Source organism: Rhinatrema bivittatum, chromosome 2 (genome assembly GCF_901001135.1).
Source record: "Rhinatrema bivittatum chromosome 2, aRhiBiv1.1, whole genome shotgun sequence".
Classification (NCBI taxonomy): Eukaryota; Metazoa; Chordata; class Amphibia; order Gymnophiona; family Rhinatrematidae; genus Rhinatrema; species Rhinatrema bivittatum.
Window position 1 is genome coordinate 505,506,115 of NC_042616.1, and position 25,812 is coordinate 505,531,926.

Here is a 25,812-nt window from a genome sequence, read left to right on the forward strand (position 1 = left end):
ACAGAGAGCCTATACTATGTCTCCACAGCTGCAGTCTAACATAAGTACTTTAATGTCGCTGTTACACCACTGTACTGGATGAACCTTGGGCTTATGGCTGGCCTCCAAAATGTGTGGTGCAACAAATGCTTTTTAGCGAGCTTGAAACAGACAGCACAATAGAAGTATGAAGGTTGGGCGTGATTGTCAGGATCTTGTAAATTGGGTGACTGCCAGATTCTTTACACATGACCGAATACTGGCAACCTCTAAACTGGAACTTTCTAGTAGCATTCAATGCTCCATTAAGAGTCATCATAGGTATAACTTATTCATTTTACTTTGTGATCAGGGCAGAATTTGCAAAATCAACTTGGCACTGTTGCCCTGATCTTTAGAAGAGCCTGACATGTTCTTAGTCATTGTAGAGAAGATCTGGATTCAGACAGTTCAAGGTCAAGAGATGTTCACCGATATTAAGCAACACTACAATTAAGAATTTAGGTGCTACAAAAGATCTGCTTGACGTTAACCTGAAGAACTGATAGAAGCAATGCCTCAGAGGTTTGCCAGTCAGAGGGTCCAAACTGAAGAAAATATACTAAGAAAAATGGAAGTATGCTATTCCAAAGGAAGATGGTCACATGTCCACTCAAAGAAAGAGGCAGCATGGGCCTCCACAGATAGCTGTGGATGGTCACACAGCATGACAAATTAGAAAATCCTGAAATCTGAGGGGTGGAGCTAATCTAAGATGATAGATGAGTCAGCACTCGTTCTTGGAGCTCCAAGCCATTAATTATTTTTACCTTCTATCTATGGTGAAAAGAAAAACCAGAAGAAGAATTTAGCACTTTCCAATGAAGGCCTCTATCTTGATGGGGCCCCTGCACTCTTTTGTGGCTTAATGGGGCAACAGTGTGTTGATGTGAACGTGTGGATCCCAGCATGAAGGGGAGTCATTTGATCTAGGAATCTCTACTGCTGAAACTTCCTTGAGCTCCCTGAAGAGATCAAACCACACCGACCAAGGTAACTGACACACTAGAACCCATGACCTTTGTCCCAGATGGATGATTCAGCTTTCTTGCAATTGGAGATAGTGGCTCAGTTTCCAGAGTTGGGGTTTGCTGAAGGAGCAGCATGTCCTGGTTGCAGGTCAGAGCTATTAGTAAGCAGACAGTATGCTTTGTTCCTCCTTCACTGCTTCCCAAATGGGCCGACACAGTAAAGTCCACTCTCCTGTGCGTGCGATTCAGTATGCAAAATTAGGCCCGGCGGTAAAAACAGGTGAAAGGAGGTGCTAGGGACACTAGCGCGTCCATAGCGCCTCCTTTTGGACCAGTGGCTGTCAGCGGGTTTGACCCCGACGTTCAATTTTTTGCCGGCGTCTGTTCTCGAGCCCGCTGACAGCCATGGGTTCGGAAACCGGACACCAGCAAAATTGAGCGTCCGGTTTTCGACCCGCGAGCAACTTCAAATTTTTTTTATTTAGTTTTTTTTTTTTTTTTTAAACTTTTGGTAACTTTCGGGACCTTCGACTTAATATCGCCATGATATTAAGTCAGAGGGTGCACAAAGAAATTAGCGCCTACCTTTGGATAAGCGCTAATTTCTGAAAGCAAAATGTGCGGCTTGGCTGCACATTTTACTTTCTGAATCGTGCAGGACTACCGAATAGGGCCATCAACATGCATTTGCATGTTGTGGGCGCTATTAGGTTCGGGGGGGGGGGGGGGGGGGGGGGGGGGGGGGGGTTGGATGCGCGTTTTCGGACCCTTACTGAATAAGGGGTAACGCTAGCGCGTCGAAAACACGTGTCCAATCGAGGAGCGCACTGTACTATATCGGCCCGAATGTCTGCTAGTATCTTTTTACAATACATTTGGGCCATTCTATACCAGATGGTAATTTCTCTAACTGGAAAAGTTAAAGATGTGTATTTATTCTCAGAGAACATTTCTTAAACTGAAAGATTAAGTTCTTCACTGCAAAATTTACAGGTTACAATGGATCAAGGATAATGTGAATCTTCAATATAAATTAGAAATGACTGAAAATAATAGTAGGTGGTGTAATCTTTGGTTAATTTCCCTAGATTGTTGACTACTTCTCCGAGAGGTATGTATCATAAGTTTCATTTGGTTTAAATTGTGTAATAAAATTTATGTATGATTTTTATGTTTTTCCTTTTAAGTTGCATTTTATTTATTTTTAAATTTCTTTTATACCGCCTGCTCCAAAAAGGGAACACAAAATATTATCCTTAGCAAACAGTCTTGATTATATATATCCTATATTTACTAGAATCATGTCTGCGCAGCTACATATATTTAAAATTCCTGATGAACAGCCAGGTTTTCAAAGCTTTCTTGAAGGCCTTCACATCCAAGTCCGTATTTAACTCCAGCATTTATTTGTTTTAGATTGAATCTAACCTATTTATTGTATATCACCGATTCTTACAAATGGAATGAGAAAAGCAGTTTATCAAGTAAATAAAACTAAGTATATGACTGAGGTGTTAAGTTTCCGTAAGAATCTTTGCCTCTCACTTTGAGTGTCCAATATTTACAAGCTCTTAGTAACTAAGGGGCCAGAAGTGTTACAAACTGCTTTTCTTGAAACAGATCTTAATTGACAGAGTTTTCAGTCACAAGTAGTATTAGAGAGAACTCTTGTAGTTACCTTTGTTTTTAGAGCCCGATCACAATGTTACAAGCTTAAGAATAAGATGTTCCTCTTCTTTAGTTAAAAGATTATCCAGATCTTTGTAAAGCACCTTATGAAAAAGAGAAACGCTTTTGCCACTGTGGAGTAGGATTTGGTTCTCTGGATGGGATTTCTTTCTTAAATTTTCAGTGAAATGTATAGTCAAGTATCAGGGGTCTTACTTTTTTTTTTTTTTATCCCCTCCAGTTGAAGACATTTCTGAATGAAAGATCTGGATAGTTAGGTGTGAGATGTAGAGGTGATATGTATCAAGATTAGGACATTCTACACTATTTTTTCTTTGTTCTCTTTTTCCTTCTCCGCCCCACTGCTTATCTTGTGGATTAGTTATGTGGCTTGTAACTAATGGTTTGACTTTATTTTTAATATGTTATCCTAATTCATCATCAGATTGTTATAAGCTGCATTTCATTTTTCTTCAGTTGAGTTTTTGCTGGACTTATTGTGGAAATGGCAATAAATATAAAATAACAAAAAAAAGAACATCCTAAAACCTGCCCACAGAGTCATTTTGCTGTAAATGGGTCTAAAAAGGTAAAAGCTGCTATTCTGACCATAGTTAAAGGGCTGCAACTAATGCCAAACAGCAGCCTTGTTTCTAGAGCACATACAGCAGAAAGGACCAGAACCAGCAAAACATAGTAAGCTGGTTTTCTTATTGGGAAAATAGGGCAAACTAGGGGCAAGACCCAGTCCTTTACGCACTCCACCCCAGCAGGAATATATTCAAATTAAAAATACCCAGATACAGTCAGGCTGTCTCATTACTCTCTGCACAGATCTGTAAAACAAAAAAACAATCACTGAATTCTAGGCATTCACACTAGCTCTAATACAGGACTTCAGGCACTCCTATTATACATTTCTACATCCTCCATTCCCATATATTTTAACATTTATGAAAATAAAATTGCAGCAAACTCCCCCCCCCCCCCCCATACATACTCTCTTCTCCATGAATCCTGGCTTCTTTATACTGATTCCCAGTATTTGCTTTACCATACAAAAGCCCTCAGTGACACATGCTCAACAGCTCTGGTAATTACTCACATAGGAGGAAAAATGTCAAATGCCTGATCTCAGCCAATTAATTGCTTGTGATTAGGTGACTAAGGCACCATTAGTAAAAAACCTCCAAATGATTTTTTTTCTAATATTATTTTCCAATGATTTTAAACCCAATAACTTTTTATGAAAAACTGTGTCCATATGTCTTCCTTAAACAGTTGTGTGCGTTTTCTTGTTGAAATCTTAAATTTAAAAATTTTACAGTCATTAATTTATAAAAATGATGTAATAATCTTGCTTGAAGAGTCGAAATTTGAAAAAAACTCATTCTACCTTGGTGGTTAAATCCTTGATAGTTGAAATTCACAGTGACACTGCAAACTACAAGTTGATGAGAACTTCATGCAACATTTAGCACCAACCATTTCCACTGCAGGTGAAATGCTGTCAGCATCGGAATTTCAACAATCAAGGAGACCAAGTTAAGATTTCATTTACCATTTGAACCTAAAAAAAGTTACCATTTGAACCTAAAAAAATCAATCAACAATATTACATAGGATTGTTTCTTCAAGCTCCAAGTTATGAAAAGACTCAAACCCCTCCTCCATCTCCAGGACTTCAGAACTGTCCTTCAGTCAACAATATTCTCCAAAACGGACTACTGTAACACTCTCCTCTTAGGACTCCCGATCTCTGCCACAAAACCACTACAGATGCTCCAGAACTCAGCAGCCAGGATATTAACCAACACAAACCGGAGAACTCATATCACTCCTATACTTAGAAACCTACACTGGCTACCTATTAAATACAGAATTTTGCACAAAGCACTCACCATTATCCACAAATCCATACACAACCAACTACCTCTAGACCTTCAGTTCCCACTCAAATTATACACATCAGCAAGACCCATCAGAGCGGCACACAAAGGAACCCTTCATGTCCCCCCAACTAAATCCTCTCGTCTAACCTCCACGAAAGAACGGGCATTCTCCACAGCTGGCCCCACCATCTGGAACAACCTGCCGACTGAACTAAGACTGGAACCCTGCCTGATTACATTCTGAAAAAAACTCAAGACTTGGCTTTTCATCCAAGCCTTCCCTTAAGCCTAACATTGCAACAGTTCTTTCATTTAGCCCAATAGACTAAATGACCGACCTAGCCACTGTATATTCATACGTTCTCATTCTCCATTTATCTCTGTCCTTTACTTCCTGGCTACTCTAGCCCCAAGTTCGTGACACCTGTTATTGTATCTGCGCTTCGGGCCTTCCTGTTATATGGTTATGTTCAGTTAATCCCTAAGTTTGATGTAAACCGGCCTGATATGAAGCTTGTCATGAAGTTCGGTATAGAAAAATGTTAAATAAATAAGATTTCTAACTTTGATTTTTTCAAGTATCTTTTTGAATTCAATAAGATTGCAATACTTGGGTTTGGCAGTGCAAATGGTTGGTGATAAGTTTTGCATTGAAGTTCTCTTCAACTTGTAGTTTGCAGTGTCACCGTTAATTTCAACTATCAAGGATTTAACCACCAAGGTAGATTAGTTTTCAAAATTTCGACTCTTCAAGCAAGATTGCATCATTTTTTAAATTAATACGACTGTAAAATTTTGAATTTAAAGATTTCAAACAAAAACACACACGCAACTGTTTAAGAAGGATATATGGACTCAGTTTTCATAAAAAGTTATTGGGTTTAAATCATTGGAAAATAATATTAGAAAAAAATCATTTGGGATGTTTTTTAAACTAATGATGGTGCCTTAGTCACCTAATCACAAGCAATTAATTGCGGAGATCCGGCATCTGAAGTTTTTCCTCCTATGTGAGCAATTACCAGTGCGGTTTGAGCATGTGTCACTGAGGGTTGTTTTCTATCTTTTCAATAGTCACTCAGTTTTCTCTCTTCTCGTTTTGAATTACCATACAAAAAGCCAACCTTTTATTAAAAAAAAAAAAAAAAAAAAAAAGAAAATCTAAACCTTAATGCCATCAGGTATGCATGAAATCTTTTTTGTTATAATACCAGAATCAAAAGCAAAAGAGCTACCTTACATTGTTCCCCTCACTCCGTACCTAAACTATGCCCATTCTTGGTATAGAAGCAGGTATTGTTGATGAGATTTACACAGCAGCCAATGACGTCGCCAGTTGTAAAGGTTGGGCCATAAGGTTGTCCTGTCCCCGAGGAACAAAACGAGTGCCCATCACTCTCCATGGTAACCATACGAATGCTTGTCCCAACCTAAAAAGTACAAACAAAAAAAAAAATAAATAAAAAAGAAATACATTAGCATAAGGTTTAACAGCATTTTTTTTCCAGCAAAGACAAAGAATGAGAGGTAGGGTGCACTCTCATCACTAGTGTACGTTCCAGCTATCATAAAGGAAGCGGGGCAGACACTTTGCTGTGAAAATCTCTGAAAGTATACTTTTAACAAAATTGGACAATCTAAAAACCTTAACCAAAATTGGCCAAGTTTAAAAATTTAGAAAGGAAAGGGCAGGGCTTCCCTAACCTGTCTGTGTGACCTGACAGTCAGTCAGGTTTCAGGCTGTCCACAAGGAATATGTATAAGCGAGCACACATTGCATGAGATAAGTATGCAAATTCGATATGGACTGAAAGCACAAGTGGCTAAGGGGGTCATTAGGACAAACTTGGGAAGCTCTTGCATAGGGATCAGTGACTATCTCTGGAAGGGTATAGACAGAACAGAGAAGGGCTACCAAAATGAAACAGTGTCTGCACCAGAAGTCCTATGACTTGAGACTTGGGGATGCCTATATGGCAAACTATCAAAAGCTTTGCTGAAATCTAACCACACCACATGTAGTGCCTGTCTCCAATCTAACTCTCTGGTCATCCAATCAAAGAAATTAATCAGATTTGTCTACATTGTCTCCCTATGAAAAAACCATGCTGCTTGGATACAACCACCCAGCAGATTCAAGATGCTCCACTATCTTTCCTTCAGAAGAGTTTCAATTAATTTTCCCATTATCCCAGTCAAAACAAACTAGCCTGAAATTTCCAACCTTATTACTGCCTTTTAAAAGTGGGATAACATCCTCCCCTTTAGTCATGTAGAACCACTCCTGTCTTCAAAGATCTATTAAGAATAGGTCTTTTAACAGACCTGGCAGAACCTGACCTCATTTAATATTTTCGGACACGGCTTTACCAAACTTTTAGCCAATGTTGACTCCATTTAGTACTTGAAAATTAACATTATCCCCGAGGATGACCAAAAACAAAAATTTGCAAGCATGCAGTCCCCCTTCAATGATCACTCCCTCCTCATTCTCTCTGCCTCTAGCTGATCCCCTTCTCTCAACCTCCAAACCTCACCAGAAGTCCTCCTCTAGACGACCTCCTCCCCAACTCTGCTCCTCTCACCTCCCCAGTCCAACCCCCATTCCCTTCTCACTCATCCTCTCACCTCCTAGTCCTCCCTTTCGCTCATTTCCCCCAGCCTCCTCTTACATCCATCAGCTGATCTTCTGTCATTCCCCCCTCACCCTCCACAGCATCCAACCCTCAAATACCTCTGGCTTCTCCATTCAAACAGCCCCTCCACTAAACATCCCCCCTGGCCAGAGTCAGCGGCAAAATTTTCCTTTGGGCCCTGGGCCAAAGGTGGATGTCAACTGGTGGGAAGGGAGGGCAGACTGATGACAGAGGTAACATTTTTCTCATGGCTAGGTTCAGTGGAGGATGAGGAAAAGAGAAGCAATGGCAATCTCCACCTGGCCCACGCACACTCGGTCTACCCTTCACCCTCATGGCTGGTCCCAAGCTTGACGGTGATCTGCAAGCAGCAGCAGCAGCAACGGCATTAGTAATGAAAGTCAGCGTGAAACCTCTGAGTCAGTGCAAGCTAACAGGCTCTGCAACGGTTCCAATCCCTCCTCATGCAGGGCTTCTTCTTATCACAGAAAAAAAACCTCATGCCACTACAGGGTCTGTGAGTGTGTGGTGGGCTCAAAGGCCCCACACAGACTTCAACCAGTAATGCTGCTGCTGGTGTCTAAAACTGCTGCCATTTGAGGCCCATGTGATCCCAGCTGAAGGTTTTGTGACTCCCATTTGGAGTCCAACCCACAGTTTGGGAAGCCCTATCCTAGGACATGTCCAGTCTGGGTTGTGTACACCATTTTTCTAGTTTCATACAAATTCTCTTTTCACAAATAGTGCCACATCTATCGCATCTAAAACAGATATCCTCTGAGTGAGAAGGCCTTCAATAGCTCCATTTTCCATATTAACCCTGGATAGCATACAGCTGAAACACCAAGCATCAGGTTCAAATTTTAAGGGTTGCGGTGGACACTGGTCTAACAATGAAACCACTACCATGATCACCAAATCCTGCTTCTTCCATTTATACTGCTAGAGACAACTAAAACTATTTTTAGAAAAAAAAAGGAATTGGTCTTGCTTATTCCCACTTCTGTGTTACAAATAGGTTAGACTAATTTAACTGGTTGCTGTAGGGTTACCCAAAAAAGAAAGAACAGTACAATTTTGTAAAAAAAAATTCAGAATTCAGCAGCATAAGACCATGTCTCTGCAATGGTTAATAGTAGCATTCTAATTTACAAGCCTGTCATTGGTCAATAGGCTGTTGAATACAAGTCAAACATAGCTCAGCGATGATTTAAAGCTGTACTCCACCTGTGAGAAATTTGCATTCCTCAAGGGAGCGCTACTTATCACTCCCCCTCCGTGAAAGACCTTAAGCTGGAAACAGTCTGAGTGCTTTTTCCTCATACACTAGTTCACAATACAAAATTAAATTGTTTGCCCTCCAAGCTAACATTGTATCAGCTTCTTTTCTTAGTGTTTAACATTTTTATGGTAGCATCTAATTATTTAGAGAGTAATCTAAAGAAATCAACCCTATTTGTTTATTTGAAGGGTAATTTCCATGGATCAATTTTTAATGGTAATGCTTATTAAAACTGTATTATGCTTTACTGATATCAGTATTTAATTTGCTCGAGTATTATTTACTTATGGTATGGTTTGTATGCTTTGTTTAAAGTATGGCCCCTGTTTGTTATGAAATTTCTTGGCTATTTTATGTTTTAAATTTGTACTCCTCGAGCTATGGGGAAGACAATTTATAAAATCGAAGATGGTATGCCACTACCGTATGTATGTTTGCCAACAACTGACACGTCAGCTCCAATCCCTGCTTCAATGAATGCTGAAGAGATGTAACTGTTTAGCATTTCTGCTTTTTCCTTGTCCCCATCCACACATTTCTTTTCTCCTCTCAGTCTTACAACACCTACCACTGCACTTTCTACTTTCATTGATGGACTTAAGTGAAGTGACAACTTTTTCCCAAGTCATCTTTTCGTCCACTTGGGTTTTTGCCATCCAGACTCTTTTCACCAACTGTTTTAGCTATACCTGATATCCTTTCCTGTGCTCATTTTCTGAGAGCCTCTCTACATTTTGAAAGCTATTTTTTGCCCTTACTTTTTCAGCTCTTTTGAAAACCATAATCGATCTTTTCCCTCTTACTTGTATTTTCTTAAAGATTTTATGCTTTTAATAGCTCATTTTAGTACAGCTCACCATTCACCCACTTCAGTTTCATCCTCACACCCTGCTAGTACCTCCTTAAGGTATGTCCCAATTTTGTTTAAAACTTTATATCCCACCTATTTACCAGAGTACTCCAGGTAGAGATCATCATCTGACATATTAAGCCATTACCCTCAATGTAACAATAAATCAGTACAATAATTAAACAATTGTAACATAATTAAAACCTTAAAACATCTCAAAAACATTGACCAGCAGCCCTAAACATATAGCTATGGTTAGCTATCTAGCACCCAAATATATTTAGCCTGGATTAATCATCAACTCAAAGTGGACCCAGTCTAAACAAATCCCAAGACCTCTGACCTACACCCAGAATTGAATGCCTATGCGTTCTGTCCCCAGCAGTGGGTACATGTTTGTGTCTGTATATACTGTACTTAGTGGAAACACAGTTTTGTAACCCATGATAAAAACCTGTGAGCCTTGCCTTTAAGGGAGCTTGCCCTTAAGAGAAGTTCCCTTCATCTTTTGCTTTCTCTCACTTGGGAGGGGTCTGTATGCCCTCTCAATCTAGCTTGAGTCTTCTTAAGTGCCTTTTTGGCTCAAGGGACTACCCTTCATGTTCCCCCCTGTGTCACACGAATTCTAGGCTCGCTACCACTGGATCTCGCCCTCTAGCCCCAGCTTGTGGGGACATTTCCTGTAATCACTCTCCAAGATTGTTAGTCAGTCTCAACCATGCTGCCTCAAAGCTAGAGGTGCCTGCAACCTCTGTGATACAATTAGCCTTTTTACATTCCTTCTTGTTGTTTTAATTCTAAAGATTAAATCAGCTTCAGAACCCTTTTGTCTTCTCACCCTGAATCCCAAGAAACTCCATCTCCCTTCTCCTACCTATCTCCTGCTACAAAGATCTCTGCCCGAGGCATAAGTGTTTAGAATGCGACAATTGAAAGTAATGGAAAATTATCTGTACAATAAATAATTTCAAACTTAAAAGATCTTTGCCTGAAGACTGACTGGGAAGGAAAGTTAGCTGACTGGAAGAAGGAAACCCGGGGTTTCTTACTGAGCCAGAACAGTAAAAAAGTTAATTAAATAATAGCAAGTAAAAAGGTTATATCAAACAAAGTTGCAAGAAAACCAGCCAGTGGTTTGAAAGGAGAAAAGCAAGCATTTTAAAAGAACTGTATGCAGTACAAGGAAACAGGGTTTTCAATACAGCAGTGCTACAGAAAGGCTTGCATTGAATGGAAATCATTAAAGACTGCCTTGCATAAAAAATCTGTTATAGTAAAACTCAGCTTCAATGTGCTGCTCCAAAAACACACAGAGGTCCAACTTTAATACACACAGATTTAAGTTTATTATTTAATATTAAAAGCCAATCATATGAGACCTCTGGGAGACACAGAGTGGGAGCTTTTTGTTTTTTTAAGGCTCTCCCTGCGTGTCTCAGCGTTTGTCAGCGAGTGCTGACTTTTTATAGGTAAAACATACAATGATCCCTAATAGGAATGCATAGAATATCAGGTACCATGTGTCCTGTCTCCAAATCAGACAACCTATGTCTAAGATACCCTGGTCCCACCTCCCATATTGAGATCCAATTAGGCCTAGCAGATACCCACATGTCTGATTTCAGTAGGCCACGTGTCTGATGATTAGGCCTTTGTTCGGTCACTTGTTCCAGTCCTTTGATCAGACTCCTAAGCTATTGGGGATATCCAGTTACACTGGGCCCCTCAAGTCGAGACAGTAGTCTGTGAGAACATGGCTTGGTCCATGTGTTTGTTGTGACCTCATGACCTTCCATCATATCTGAATAGGTCTGAATTCATTCCAGATGTCTCCCAGAAGCCAGTCAAGCTCAGGTCAGGCTGAGTTACTTGTATGCCAGAAGTTTCAGCTAAGCCGAGACAGCAAAGGATTCTGGATAAGCTGAGTGAACCAAAGTCTTCATGTTAGGCTTCCCATATATCAAACCCTAGATTGTAAAGATTTACACTTCGGAACTAACTTTGAGTCTGCAAGGCATTTAAGAAGTGAAAGCTGATTTAAAAGTCAGCCTATACTGTAAGCAAAGAATACTAGGAGCAGTAAAGAAGCATTTGGCTTTGTGTAACTTGAGCTCGTGGCGGGAAAAGGTCCAGGCTGGGACAAAAGGCTTAACGACAGTACTTAAGCCTATTCAAATTTCCCTCTACCACTGCTACAGGCAGAGAGCAATCAGTTGTCACAGTAACCGGAGCACTGCAGACTTTACTGACCGAGCAGCAAAAAACCTAACAATAAAGAACTGAATAATTGTGAAGATTTCATTAAGAATTAAAGGGTTCTGAAGCAAAACGCTGGTGAGTGTGGAATCGAACTGAATAAAAAATAAAAAAATAAAAAAAACTGAATTCAACTGAGCACACACCACTTGGGAGATTGAAAGGACAGAGTGAAAACTGCTCTGCTCCTCCCCATCCCTTTGCTACACACCTTGCCACCAAAAGGCAGATGTCCTCCCCTCTCCACTACGCTTCAGCAAGCAGGAAGCTGAAAGTAATCAGTTGTCATAGATACCAGATTCCCGCCCACACCAAGGCCAGGGAACAGAGAGCCCGAGGCAACAAAGTGCTAATTAGCCTGGTCCCATTTCTGAAACCATTCAACGCTTATCCCCTTTAACTCAGTAGCTGAAATAAAAAGTGTTTGCTACCCACATGGCCAAAGCAGCTTCAAAGCAAAACACCTCAATCCAGCTAGCTGAAACCATGGAGCCAGAAAATAACTCAGAGCAAGGAAGGGAGAACATCGAAGGGAGAAATGAAGGCAGTGACTCAAAAAGAGTGCGCATGCTAACAGAGAAAGGTGTGGAGATGTATGAGAAAAGCAAACAGAGGCGTGAAAATAGTATAGAAAGGGAGTGGCATAAGATTAAACAAAAAAAGAGAAAAGCTCTCAGAAAGACCCACCAACCTCAAGTATCATGTTGAGCAGCTGAGGTTTCATTTCAAAACCTACCAGCTCATTACAGAGGAGTATGTCGAGTTCTTAACACGAACCAACACCACAGAAAGCCTCGAAGAAAGAGGCCGCCAACAGAATTTATACCAAGTACGCCAGGGAATAGTAATGGATACCATTAACTGGGCGGAAGTAGGTTACCCAGTGAGCGAGACAGGCTCTCAGCACTCTCGCGCCTCTAAGTGTACATCAAGGTCTGCAAAGTCACATGGGTCAAGGCGTTCGAACCATTCTCAGCTCAGCTCAGTCGCCCTCCCAAAAAAAAGCAGACTCTCACGCAGCCATAGCACGCTTACAGTATGCCGAACAAGCAGCAGCCCTTGAAAAAGAAGGGCTCAGAATAGAACAACAGAAGACCACGGCTACCACAGCTACTGCTACAGCTGCCACCGAGGCACGCAGAAAGGCTGAACTAAATATCACCCTGGACTTGTTGCGGCAGAAAGGAGAAGCAGCGGCCCTTGAAGCCGAAGCCAAGGTATTAGATGCAGTCCTAGGTCAGGATGGTGGGGAGGACCTACTCAGCTCCATGGCCCAACAGGACCCGGCCCAACGGACACTTGAGTATGTCACAGCTCACCTTCTAACTCACACCGGCGCCAAAACGCCATCTCCCCCAGAGCAACCCTCGCATCAGGAGGGGGCACGCTTCCCTCCACGAATGGCGGCCTCGAACCAAGAAATCAGACCTGAAATGCAAAACGCCACGAGTACCAAACCCCATGGCAGCAATCCACTGGCTCTAAGTCACACGGATGCACGGCAGCCAACTCACGAGCCAAGCACACACCCCAAGTTAAACATTTCCGTGCAATCATGGATCCCAACGTCCCGTGAACATCGGGAATGAGAAAAAACTGGGCAGCCACACTCAGGAAGGGCCCCAGCTGAACACCCCGAGCCTAAACAGTAGACAGTTGACCAACCACAGCGTGACGTGCATGGACGACCACAAGTCATCCACCCATTGAGGCCTACTACCTTTCAGGACGAGTCTTCAGAAAGAGAAGACTTAGCAAGGTACATGACTCCCCGGAAATTCATAACCGCAGGGCTCTACGAGTTCAACGACCGCCCTAAGAGCTACAGGGCATGGAAATCTGACTTTAAAGATGCTGTGAAGGATATGAGATTGACCCCGCAGGAAGAGATGAACTTGATGATGAAATGGTTGGGACGTGAATCGGTCGAACACGTGAGAAGATTAAAAAACATCCACCCAGAGGATCCTCCTACAGCGCTAAAAGAGGAGTGGGAGAGACTTGAGTGATATTATGGGGACCCAGTCGCCATAGAGAATGTGTGGTTCGAGGAAATGGAAAACTTTCCAGAAATATCCAGAAAGGATAACTGAAAATTACAAGAACTGGAAGATCTCCTCCAAGAGGTAGAGACAGCGAAAGCTAAACTAATTTATCCGGGTCTCAACCTTTTGGACACATCACGAAGCACGAACGCCATCATAAACAAACTGCCAAGTGATTATACAACATAAATGGTCATCTCATGGTGCACAGTACAAAGAAGACAGAGTACCCACCTTTCCATGTCTTCACAAAGTTCATATGAGACTTAGCAAGGCGCAGGAACAATCCTAGCTTCTCATACGGCATACATGAGATACACAGAATCAGCCACCGAATGGGCGAAAGGCCAACCAAGGAGCATGGTGGCAGCAGGAAGCCCATTTCCGTACACAAAACAGAAGTGTCGCCTGCAGCATCTACACCAGATCAACTTCCCAATACGGGTAGGGCAGAAGATCCAGATCAGCAGTGCCCAATACACAAAAAAACCTCACCCACTCAGAAAGTGCAGAGGATTCAAAGGGAAACCTTTGAAGGAGTGCAAAGAACTGTTGGAAAAGTACAGAATTTTCTACCGGTGCTGTTCTTCATCCCACCATATGGCTAAAGATTGTGAAATAGCCATTAAGTGTTCAGAGTGTGGGAGTGACCAACACGATAGCGCCCTGCACCCTGATGGAACAAGATTTCACCCTTCGGGAACCTTATACCCCAGACCACGGCAGGGAGGAAAAGGACGAGCAAACGCCAGAACCTGGAGTGATCCCAAATTACACACAAGTGTATGGGAGAAATAGCAACGGAAGATCCTGCATAAATATATGCTTGGCCGGAGTGTATCCTGAAGAGCTACCTGAGAAGGCAATCAAAATGTATGTCATCATAGATGAGCAGAGCAACAGATCCCTGGCAAGGCCAGAATTCTTCGACTTGTTTGGCATCCGTCATCACTACTCTCCGTACAACCTCAAAACCTGCTCAGGGGTCACCCCTGTGACAGGGAGGAGAGCAGGCGGATATGTGATAGAAGTGATAGATTGCAGCAACAAGTCAAACTTGCCCACGCTCATTAAGTGCAACCAGATGCCTGACTCGGTACCATTCTCATCTAAAGTCCATAATGCACCAGCTCCCACCACTAAACCCGGAAGCAGAAATCCTGCTGCTATTGGGCAGAGACGCACCAGCACTGACCAAGGTCTTGGAGATGTGTGACGGCCCAACAGCCGGTCCCTACGCTTACCGACTTGCCTTGGGACGGGTGATAATCGGCGAAGTCTGCTTGAATCGAACAGGGAGACCAAGCAGTCAGGCATACGCCACGAATGTCTCAGAGGATGGAAATCCTACCCTATTTGATCCATGTCCTAATCACCTAAGCACCAAGGAGATCCTAAGCTGCGAAGAACCAAAACTCAATTCAGCTACCAATCAGATCGCCCCCCCCATTAGATGCAGTGGAACATCTAGAGGACCCAGTGCTTCAAGTTGCCAAGGATGATGACAAAACTACCCTTTTGGCGGAGAATAATAATCCATCGCCTGCAGTGGCCACGCCCGGGCTCAGAAGGATAGCCCAAAAAGGAGATATAGAGTACAACGCAGATGCCAGATGCCTCGTGGAAAAGGACTTCTACGTAGATGACGTGCTAAGGTCCTTACCCACTGCAGAGGAAGCAATACTGGCAAGCGCCAGTCTAAGGCTCCACAAAATAGCCTCCGATAGTCCTGAAGTAATGAAGGCAACTTCTTCAGAGGATCATGCTAAAGACTCAGAGAACTCGGACCTGAGAGTGGACACACCTTCCCTCCAACGAAGCCTCGAGTTGAATTGGTATCCAAAGAGAAACGTCTTCACGTCCCAAGTCTCGACCCAAAATAAATCGCACACTCACCGAGGCGTCCCGTCCACAGTCAACAGCCTGTCTGATCCACTGGGGTTTGTGACTCCAGCCACAATACAAGGAAGAGCCTTGTTAAGAGAGCTTTCGTCAAGTGCTACCGGGTGGGACACCCCACTACCTCAAGCAAGGAAGCCGGAATGGGAAAAGAGGAAGAGCCCCCTAAAAGTGCTTGAACAGCTCCACATACCACGTGCCCATGTTCCAGTACCACTAAAAACAGCCAGCTGCAAAGAGATTTGAATCTTCTCGGACACATCTGTGAAGGACATAGCTGTGGTAGCCTTTTTGAGAGTGACAGACGCAGAAGGAACAGTGCGCGAGGACTTCAGCAAGGCCAAGCTAGCACCACAGCCTAACCACTCCATACCATGTCTAGAATTGTGTGGAGTGGCGCTAGCAGTGGAAAGAGTGGAGTTAACGACAGCCAAAACGAACATTCGAATTTATGCCGTCCATCTTCACATGGACAGCAAAGTAGTACTGAGCTATATCTACAACCAGACAAGAAGGTTCCATGGATACGCTCAACTCTGGGGTTCAGCCCCCCAGACCCGCTCCGACTGTTGAACCGACTTCATAGAAACCTGTAAAGAGTCTAATATTACATCCATCATGCTTTTAACGCAAAAGACTATGAACATTCCTGTGCCAAGCGGAAACTTGACGGCGGGGAGCTCCACAAGCATCAATGGAAACAAGTCCAACAGCTTGCCAACTCCCTTTGGATCCGTCAGAAGAAAGAGTACTTGCCGACTCTCCAGTATCGAAGCAAGTGGCGATCCAAGATCTTCTACAGGCCCATCAATGAGGTGGTACTCCTCATGCCGCATGAAGAAACTTGAACTTCATAGACTGTTGTCCACACCAAAGACTCTCTCGTTGTGTTGTCTGTCTTTCGTTTCAGCTTGGTGAAATCCTATGAAGAAGACATCGCCTATCGAATGGACAACCGAGATGATCGGGAACTCCCTTGAACGTCGAAAGATCCAGTTACAATAGACTTTGCAATGTTGCATAATGATATAAGAACCGATATAGTGGTATTTTGTGATACCAGACGGGGAGTGTTCTGTCCCCAGCAGTTGGTACATGTTTGTGTCTGTATATACTGTACTTAGTGGAAACACCCTTTTGTAACCCATGATAAAAACCTGTGAGCCTTGCCTTTAAGAGAGCTTGCCCTTAAGAGAAGTTCCCTTCATCCTTTACTTTCTCTCACTTGGGAGGGGTCTGTATGCCCTCTCAATCTAGCTTGAGTCTTCTTAAGTGCCTTATTGGCTCAAGAGACTGCCCTTCTTGTTCCCCCCTGTGTCACATGGATCCTAGGTTCGCTACCATTGGATCTCTCCCTCTAGCCCCAGCTTGTGGGGATGTTTCCTGTAATCACTCTTCAAGACTATTAGTCAGTCTCAACCATGCTGCCTCAAAACTAGAGGTGCCTGAAACCTCTGTGATACAGTTAGCCTTTTTACATTCCTCCTTATTGTTTTAATTCTAAAGATTAAATCAGCTTCAGAACCCTTTTATCTTCTCACCCTGAATCCCAAGAAACTTCATCTCCCTTCTCCTGCCTATTTCCAGCTACAAAGATCTCTGCTCGAAGCATATGCGTTTGGAATGCGACAATTGTAAGTAATGGAAAATTATCTGTACAATAAATAATTTCAAACTTAAAAGATCTTTGCCTGAAGACTGATTGGGAAGGAAAGTTAGCTGACTGGAAGAGGGAAACCCGGGGTTTCTTACTGAGCCAGAACACTATGGGGTAGATTTAAATGCCCTGCGTGCGTAAATCCTGCCAAATTTACACGCACAGGCGCACCGGCGCGCGAGTGCCCTATTTTGCATAGGCCGCCGGCGTGCGTAAGTCCTGGGGCTTCGTAAAAGGGGCGGAAGGGGGCGTGGTGACTGTTCGGGGGCGGGCCGGGAGGGCGGTCCTGAGTCCCCCAGCACTGCGGCCTGTGCCGGGAGATGCCGAGGCGGCACACGCAAGTTATGCCTGCCTCAAGCAAGCGTAACTTGCACAACAAAGGTAGGGGGGGGGATGTGGAAGGAACAGAGGCAGGCTGCGCGGCTCGGCGCGCGCAGGCTGCCAATTTTGCATAGCCTTGTGTGCGCCGACCCCGGATTTTATAAGATACGCGCGTATCTTATAAAATCCGGCGTACTTTTGTTTGCGCCGGTTGTGCGTACTTTAAGATCTACCTCTATGAATTTAGCACCTGACAAAAAAGCCACACCTCAACTGCCTCTGCACCAAACCCACATATAAGGTATTGGTATTTGAGATGTGTTGAAGATATGAATCAGCATAGCCACTGTTTTCATCTTTCTAACTTGTTTATGTAAAAGTAAAGCAAAGCTTTCAACTTACTTTTGCTATCTTGGAGTTATTCTGCTTTCAACCTTAAACTCCCAGGTTACAAACATCCAATTTCAGAGATAAAGTAATTTAATTTACAACCAACTCCTGGCTTCCTAAGTCTTCAAGCTAAAACCTCTGCTTGCTCAGATTAATTGTAACTTGTTAGCAGTTACCTATCTCCAACCTCAACTATATAGGAATTAATATTTTCAGTCTTTGCCCTAGCATTCATTTCTACACAGGCATTTAGTTGAATGTTGCTAGCAAATGTGAAACTGTAGCCCAAACTGCCTGATGTTACCCAGGGATCCTAAACAAACATGAAAAACTTCATCTGCCCCAGAGTTTGGGGGGGGGGGGGGGGGGGAACGACGACACAACTACAGAACACAAAGATAAAAAAAAGTCATTACAGCTGTCTATTGTTGATATTTTTTAAATTCAGCATTTTAAGTTATATGTGACTTCTCTACACCTTGGCTTTTATCAGAAAAAGTCTGCTAATCACTGGTACTCAGGTGGACATCTACACAGATGTTAAACTCAATTTCTCCATTTGTAAGTACAAGGTCCAGTATCGCCCTTTCCTTGACAGTTGCATTACCATTTGTCTAAGAAGAGCCCTTGGAAGACATCCAAGATCCCTATACATCTTATTCCACATACAGGATGCTGTGATCTATGGGCATCTGGCAAGATAAAGTCTGCACTTTCCTTGTCATCTTTTGACTAGATCTCTGTCCATTCCTCCACCTGAGTCAGGGGCCTGTCAACAACACTTTAAACATTTTAATGTGTACTTGCAGGCTAGGCACTATATTCAATTATAATGAGATGATCAGCAACTACAAAACAGAATATTATTTGATTTGTTTCATTTTACTGACCCTGCTTGATACTATTTCTTCTCTATAAATGTACCTTAACAGGGAAGTTAAAATCTCATAGTTATGTCAAAGTATTGGCCTCTTGGGAGCGAGAATTGGCACAGGCTTTTAAATGCATACGAGCTATCACTAGCAGCATGGGTTTGCACGAAATACAATATAAATTTTTAATGCACTATTTTCCTCAACAGCTGGCATTATGAAAATTTCTAAGATGAACAAATGTAAATATTGAGGGTACCCTAGGATATTTTTTTTTCCTTCCCCGCGATACATCCACTTTCTCTGTATTTTTCATAAACGCACATCTGGTGAATTTGACTCCTCAGCAATCCAACATTGCAAAACACATCATTTTGCCAATAAAAGAACTTTGCACACCCATAAGTTATCCCAGACAAGTAATTCCATGCAAGTCATTGAAAAGAAACACTTTGACATTGAAAGGCAATAACACCCCCACCTGTATACAACAAACCACTTTCCCCAAAAAATCTCTAATTTTTTAATATTCCCAAAATTGATATTATTTATTTATTTATTTATTATTTTTATGTACCGACATTCGATCTCAATCGAGATATCACACCGGTTTACAGTCAGGTACTGTAGGTATTTCCCTATCCCCCCTCCGGACATCGGAGGGGGGCTGCAACGTTTTTTTTCGCTTTTTTTTTTGGCTTCGGGAGCAGGGGAGAGGACTGGGGCTGCCACGGAGACCGGCACCCATGATCGCGGCCGGGGCAGGTGAGCGGGGGCTGGGGGAAAGCTTGCCACCTACCCTTACCCCTGCCTCTACCGCCTGGGTCAGGGTAGGCGGTAAGTTTGCAGGTTAAACGCGCGACAAAACGGCAGGGAAAACTAGCGACAGTCGGGGCGCGGGTTACGGGATGCTAGGGAATAGCTAATTCGCTCGTTTGTATGCAATATACATGCCGCGGGCGGAAGGGGTTGCCTGGGGAATTTAGGACACGGTAGGAGTAGGTTAAAGGGGATTCGGGATCGCAGGAAGGGCTAACGCGGCCGGAACGTGAGTAAAAAGCGGCTTAGGAGCAGGGTAAACGCGGCCGTACTTTACAGGATAGGCCTGAAAGTAACATAACACACCAAATAAATTTAAAGGACTTTACATTAGATTAAGATTGCTAAGGGAATAGAGATGCTTAATTAACAACTCAACAATGTTAAGATGCAGACAGCAGTCCAGCAGCGAGGTTGGGGCCTTCCAATCTTTTGCATCAAATTTGCAAGAAGCTCCTGGCTCTTAGAGAATGAGTCCGATCTCTGGACCTTAGAACAGTCCTGGAGGAGCTGATGCAGACAGATGTATATGGAGGAGACCTTCAGGGACATAGTATAACAGCCCTACCTCCAGTCTGGCAGCCCCTATGCTACCTTGGAGAAGCAAGGTCACTTGGAAGAAAATCATCACCTTAGTGTGGCAGGAAGTGATCCTATAGCTAGAACTACCCACCAGGTAATGCAGTATACTCTGACACCAAGGATGTCTCCCCAGGGGCATGTGCCCAGGAGGGATGAATTAGCGTGGCCATTGAAGTTGGTGATTCAACCATTAAGCACACAGATAACTGGGAGGCTGGTGGTTATGAGGATTGCTTGGTAACTTGCCTGCCTGGTATGAAGATGGCAAACCTCATGTGTCACCTGGATAGGATTTTAGACAGCATTAGGGAGAAGCTTCCTTTCAGTTAGAAAGTTGAAATCCAACACTTCCAGGATAGCATTTCCAGAAATGCTCCCCATACCACGCGCAGGAACCCAGAAGCAGATAGAGCTCTGGAGTCGCAATGTGTGGATGAGACGATGGTGCAGGCAAGAGAACCTTAAAGAACTATTAGGAATTGGGCAGTCTAATTTCTTAGCTTATACTTGGAGAAACCAATTCCAAGGAGAACCAAATAGGTTTAGTGAGGGACCAACATCTTGCTGCCTTCAGAGAAAGAGAGTTGTTTATCTGTAATGAGTGTTCTCTGAGGATAAGATGGATGACAATCCTCACAGGTGGAGAATTTCTTGCTACAGATTACCCCAAATGAAAAAAAGGGGAAAAACCAAAACAGTGCCAAGTGTCACAACCACAACTGTTTTTGGTTGCAACCAGCCTTTTTTCCTTTGTTTGTCTATTATAGTGCCAGCCTGGAACAAAACCAACAACCTTAGCAGGGATGGAGTTTGGCTCTACACCTCACATAAGCTGGCTAGACCTACTGTCATATTGGGCATCCCTAAACAATAGAATGATGTGAATGTGAAGAGAACTACATATCACAATTTTGCAGATCCCCTCCTTGATGACCAATCTTAGCTAGCCTACCAATACCGCCATGGCACTGACATTAGGACCTTGACTTGACACACCAGATTCAGGCATGTCTGGGCATAACAGAAAGAGAGGCAATCTGCTAGCCAATTGAATAAAGTGTGCTTGGCAATGGCAATCCAAAGTTTGTTGTTGTCAAATAAAACAAAATGCTGAGTCAATTTTCTATGGGCTTCAATCTACTCCATGCAGTGCTTCTTCACATTAGTGGACATGTGGCCTAGGAAATTATGTTGGAAGGATAACTGACTGGCACATTTTAACTGCAATTTATAAAAAAAAAAAAAAAAGTTGGAAAATAGGTTGTGTTTGAATTTGACCTATGATTATTTCATAAAATGACATTCTATGCACATATTTTAGTGCATATGTTTCATAATTGTGATAGAAAAGAAAAAAGTAAAGTATACAGCTATTAGAGAAGAATTTTTATATTGGATATTTTTCTACTCTGTTCATTTAATACTTCCTAAGATAGAATTCTGACACCACCTTAGGGAGAACCACTCTAGCATGAAAAAACTTGGTATAAGTTGGATAAGTCACTAGAACCTGGAACTCAATGACACTGCGAGCCAAAGTCATTACCACAAAAAAATACATCCTTCCAAGTCAGCTACTTCAAGTCACAGGAGCGTAGCGTCTCAAAAGGAGCTTTTATCAGCTGGATCCCAAGACACATTGGATGCCTGATGGAAAGTCTTCAAGTGAAGCAAGCTGTAAGAGAATTGGCAACCAAAGGCTATACAGAGGTGGACCTACCTTCCACATGGCGGCGCTAGGTGCCAACTGCACTGAAATGAATTCTTACCAAGTTGGTCTTGAGACTTGACTCAGAGATACAGAGGACCCACACGCCTGAAGTTACACTAGACCAACACTTTACGTAAAAACCTCAGCCTGTCCCCAACAGGAAGGTCCTCTGGCATGAGTACTGGGATCCAAGTTATGCTCTCTGCAATCTAGTCAAAATCCTGTTCCAGGTTTTGACTGCGGTGATAGCTGCAGCTTTGGAGCTCTCTGCTGTCTTGCTGCTGTACATGGGTCTGAGGGGATAGAGTATAACGCCTCCTCAGTTTGATATATCACTTCAGCCCCATATTCAGGTACCTCCTTAGAAAGGTGGGTCTGGACGCCAGACTCTGGAATAGCTCTGGTGAGATGCTGAAGTGTCACACAAATGTTCCCTGATCTGTGCTACCATTTCCTTAACTATTTTTAAAGAGATTCTTTCCATTGTAAGGCATGTCTGAGTCTTTCCTGGACCTCAAATCAGATGTGTGAGGCCTGCAGCCAGGCAAGTCTGGGGGCACCAATCCTGACAGCAGAGACTCTCGAAGCCATTTTGAAAACATCAAAGGTGTTTTCCCACACTCCATAACTTTCATCCACCAGCTACTCTTCTGCTTTTTACATCTGCTTCAGTAAGCTCTGCATATATTGGCCTATGAAGAGCTAGTAAGAAGTTATGAGGGCAATGGGCACAGCTCCCTAAACATCCTTCTTCCCAAGAATGTCCAAGGTTCCAGAGCTCTTCCCCAGGGGCACCAAGATGGGTCCTGGTTCTCTTGATCACCTTCAATGGATGGTGCGGTATCTGCCTTTATTCGAATCCAGTAGCCTTTTGGATAAGATATAACATGTGCCTTCTAATTCATGGCAGCCACAGAGAGAATTCTCAGACATACTCATTTGCATGTCCTGAAGATGCTCGTGTACTAGGACTGCTGCAATCTCCTTAGGGGACTCCTTGAACTAAAGGGCATCCATCATTTTGACAAGGCCCCAGAGAGGGGAGATCTTATCTGTTGAGGCCTGAACTCTGAGGAACTCCTGTGCCTCTCGGAAGCTTCCCTCTCCCCACAGTGGGCTGGAAATGACCATCAATGCAGCAGCCTTCGATGTTGATTCCCCTCTGGAAATAGACATTGGTACTGATGCCGGTACAAAGCTGCTGGACAGCTATAGGATCTCCGGTCGTGACAGACATTGGCTTGCATCAATACAGATTCTCTCGATGCTGGGACACCAATACTCCCATATCATTTTGGTCAAAGCCTGCTGGATCTTCCTGTCTAGCTCCTTCTTAAAAGGCTGCCAATGCCAACACCGGTTGAGAGGCAGACAGTGAGACTATGTCTTCCTGGTAAGCCGGAGATGTACTGATGGCAGACACCTGAGCCCCCTGGAGATGGTCTCTGTTCCCTGGACTGTATCAAGGATCTCAATCTTTTAACGGGAACGCTTCAGGGGGTTTCATGGCCACAGCCATAATGTCCTCACTCCTGGTATCATACATAGATAGAGACCAATGCTTCTTGGCCTTCACGCGATGCTTGGAATCAGAACTCCAATGCCAGAACCAAAGAGGCTGAACCCATCATCTTCTTCAGGTAGAAGGAGACAGATTATGTTCCATCTCCACAGTCTTTCCCATTGCTTGATATCAAGGGGATTTGATACTCTCCTGATATCAATTTATCACCAGTGTCCAGTGAAGCACCTAGGTCCATCATTAATAATACCCCTGATGCAGATTCTGATGAGCTGGTCTTATGGTGCACAAAATGTTTATCCATGAGCTCCAATTGGGACTAGCATCCCTTAGGAATTATGGTCACATGACTGACAACCTGGAACGACATGTAAAGCCCCCAAGTACAGGGCATGTCTATCATGGGGATCTGTGATAGACATGATCCTGTCACCAGGGACAGTTTGATGCCGCTGGTATACTTCTCCAAGCCTGGAAAATAAAGTAATGAGGCTAAAATTGAAGAACATAATGACCGTGAGTGCTTGATGCCCCTCAGTGCACTGGCTGGGCATGACAAACAGATTTTAAAAACTGACTGAAAACCTAAGGACTATTAAAGGAGAGAAAGAGTCCACAGGGCCCGGTAATGAAGTGATTTCTGTCAGTTTTGGACTTAAAGAAAATCTGTGGCCAGTGGTGTTCTGTGGAAAAGATGAGAATGATGGAGCCCCCATGCAGATGCATGGTTTCATGGCATGCCAGGTATGCAATACATGCCCAGTAGGGCATAGTTCAATTTATAGACACTAACATAAAAGTTCCGGGCCAGGCTCCATCCGATGTCTCCCATTCTGCTTGTCCTCAGAGAAATGACTGCTTCATGGAGGAGCTAGTCCTGGAACTAACAAGAGAGGGAACACTAGATCTAACTCTCAATATGATGCAGGATCTTGTGAAAGAGGTAACTGTGATGGGGCAATAATGATTATAACCTAATTAAATTTAATGTTACTGCCATAGCATTTAATTTTATACAAAGAGACTATGCCGATGGCTCAGTCTTCTTCGACCCGAAGAGTTGTTCTATCTTGTTGAGCCGAGGCCGATGTCCCTTCGGGGTCATTTGTGCACATAAGTCGGCAACCCCGCACATCATGCAATGCCTCCAGAGGGGACACATCTCATGGGTGGTCCGTATCTTGAGTACCATGTGCTGTTCTGGTCGCCCAATCTCAAAAAAAATAAATAAATATATATCATAGAACTAGAAAAAGGTACAGAGAAGGGTGACCAAAATAAAAAAGGGGTTGGAACAGCTTCCTTTTGAGGAAAAGCTAAATAGACTAGGGCTCTTTAGTCCGGGAAAGAGATGGCTGAGAGAAAATAAGATAGAGGTCTATAAATTCATGAGTGGTGTAGAATGGATATATAATTAATAATTATTTACCCCTTCAATAGTACTAGGACTAGGGGACACGCCATGATGTTAGTAGGTAGCACATTTAATACTAATCGGATAAAGTATTTTTTCTCTCAGTACACAACTAAACTGTGGAATTTGTTAGAAGATTTGGTAAATGCAGTTAGTGTGCCTGGGCGTAAAAAGAAACTAGACAAGTTCCTGGATGATGTGCATGTATGGGTTTTTTTTTTAAAGTAATGTTTTAAAATGGTAAGCAAGCCATGAGATCAACTGCATGTAATAGCTGAAAATAAGACCCCCCCCCCCCCCGCCCGCATTTAATTTTCAGAAGTCAGAATGCCCTGTGAATCTGTAAAGGTACAAGTATCAAAGTGCAGGGGAGAAACTTGTAACCTCTCAATTTTAGTACACACAAGGTGTCTTGAGTGGGCTGGGAAATACATACTCAGTAATTTCAACTGGTTACTATAGGTCAGTTGGCATATATCAGTTATAACTAATTGAAGGGCATTCACTCCCCACATTGTTATTTAGATTGGGGCACCTAAAAAACAAGAATTTTTCCAGGTTTGCTGCAGATGGTTCCAACACTATGCTGAGGGCACTATATAGCCTACATTGAACAGTTAATTTTTTCTTCCACATCTACATGTTAAAACAGGAAGGTGCTATATAGATAAATTTAAAGAAAAGTCAAATAAATCTTTTTTGTGTGTGCTGAGGCAAAGGTTTCTTACATATAGCAGGTATACTCAGAGGACAATAGGATATAAGGCCTCACAGGACGGCCGGGGGGGGGGGGTGGGGGGGAGAATTTGTCATCAAACATACAGAGCTCCTATTGGCAGCATGACTTCTGTTTCTATAAACATTCAATAGATTTCTTGTGCATTTATGACATCATCCACAAGGGAGGACTCACATCCTCAGAGACCATTTCTGTAGCTTTCTACCCCACCCCCCAAAGTTGTCCAATAACAATTTCATTTTACCTCAATATCTAAGGTGTATTTACC

General features: G+C 43.0%; 1 protein-coding gene across 1 annotated transcript in view; it reads right to left on the minus strand.

The window, feature by feature from the left end:
• Positions 1–25,812, minus strand: part of RANBP9 (RAN binding protein 9) — a 177,713-nt gene that overhangs the window by 78,832 nt on the left and 73,069 nt on the right. Inside the window, 2 exon segments of the mRNA XM_029590684.1 lie at positions 5,811–5,943; positions 5,945–5,979. Of these exon segments, the coding sequence (XP_029446544.1) occupies positions 5,811–5,943; positions 5,945–5,979 (168 nt within the window).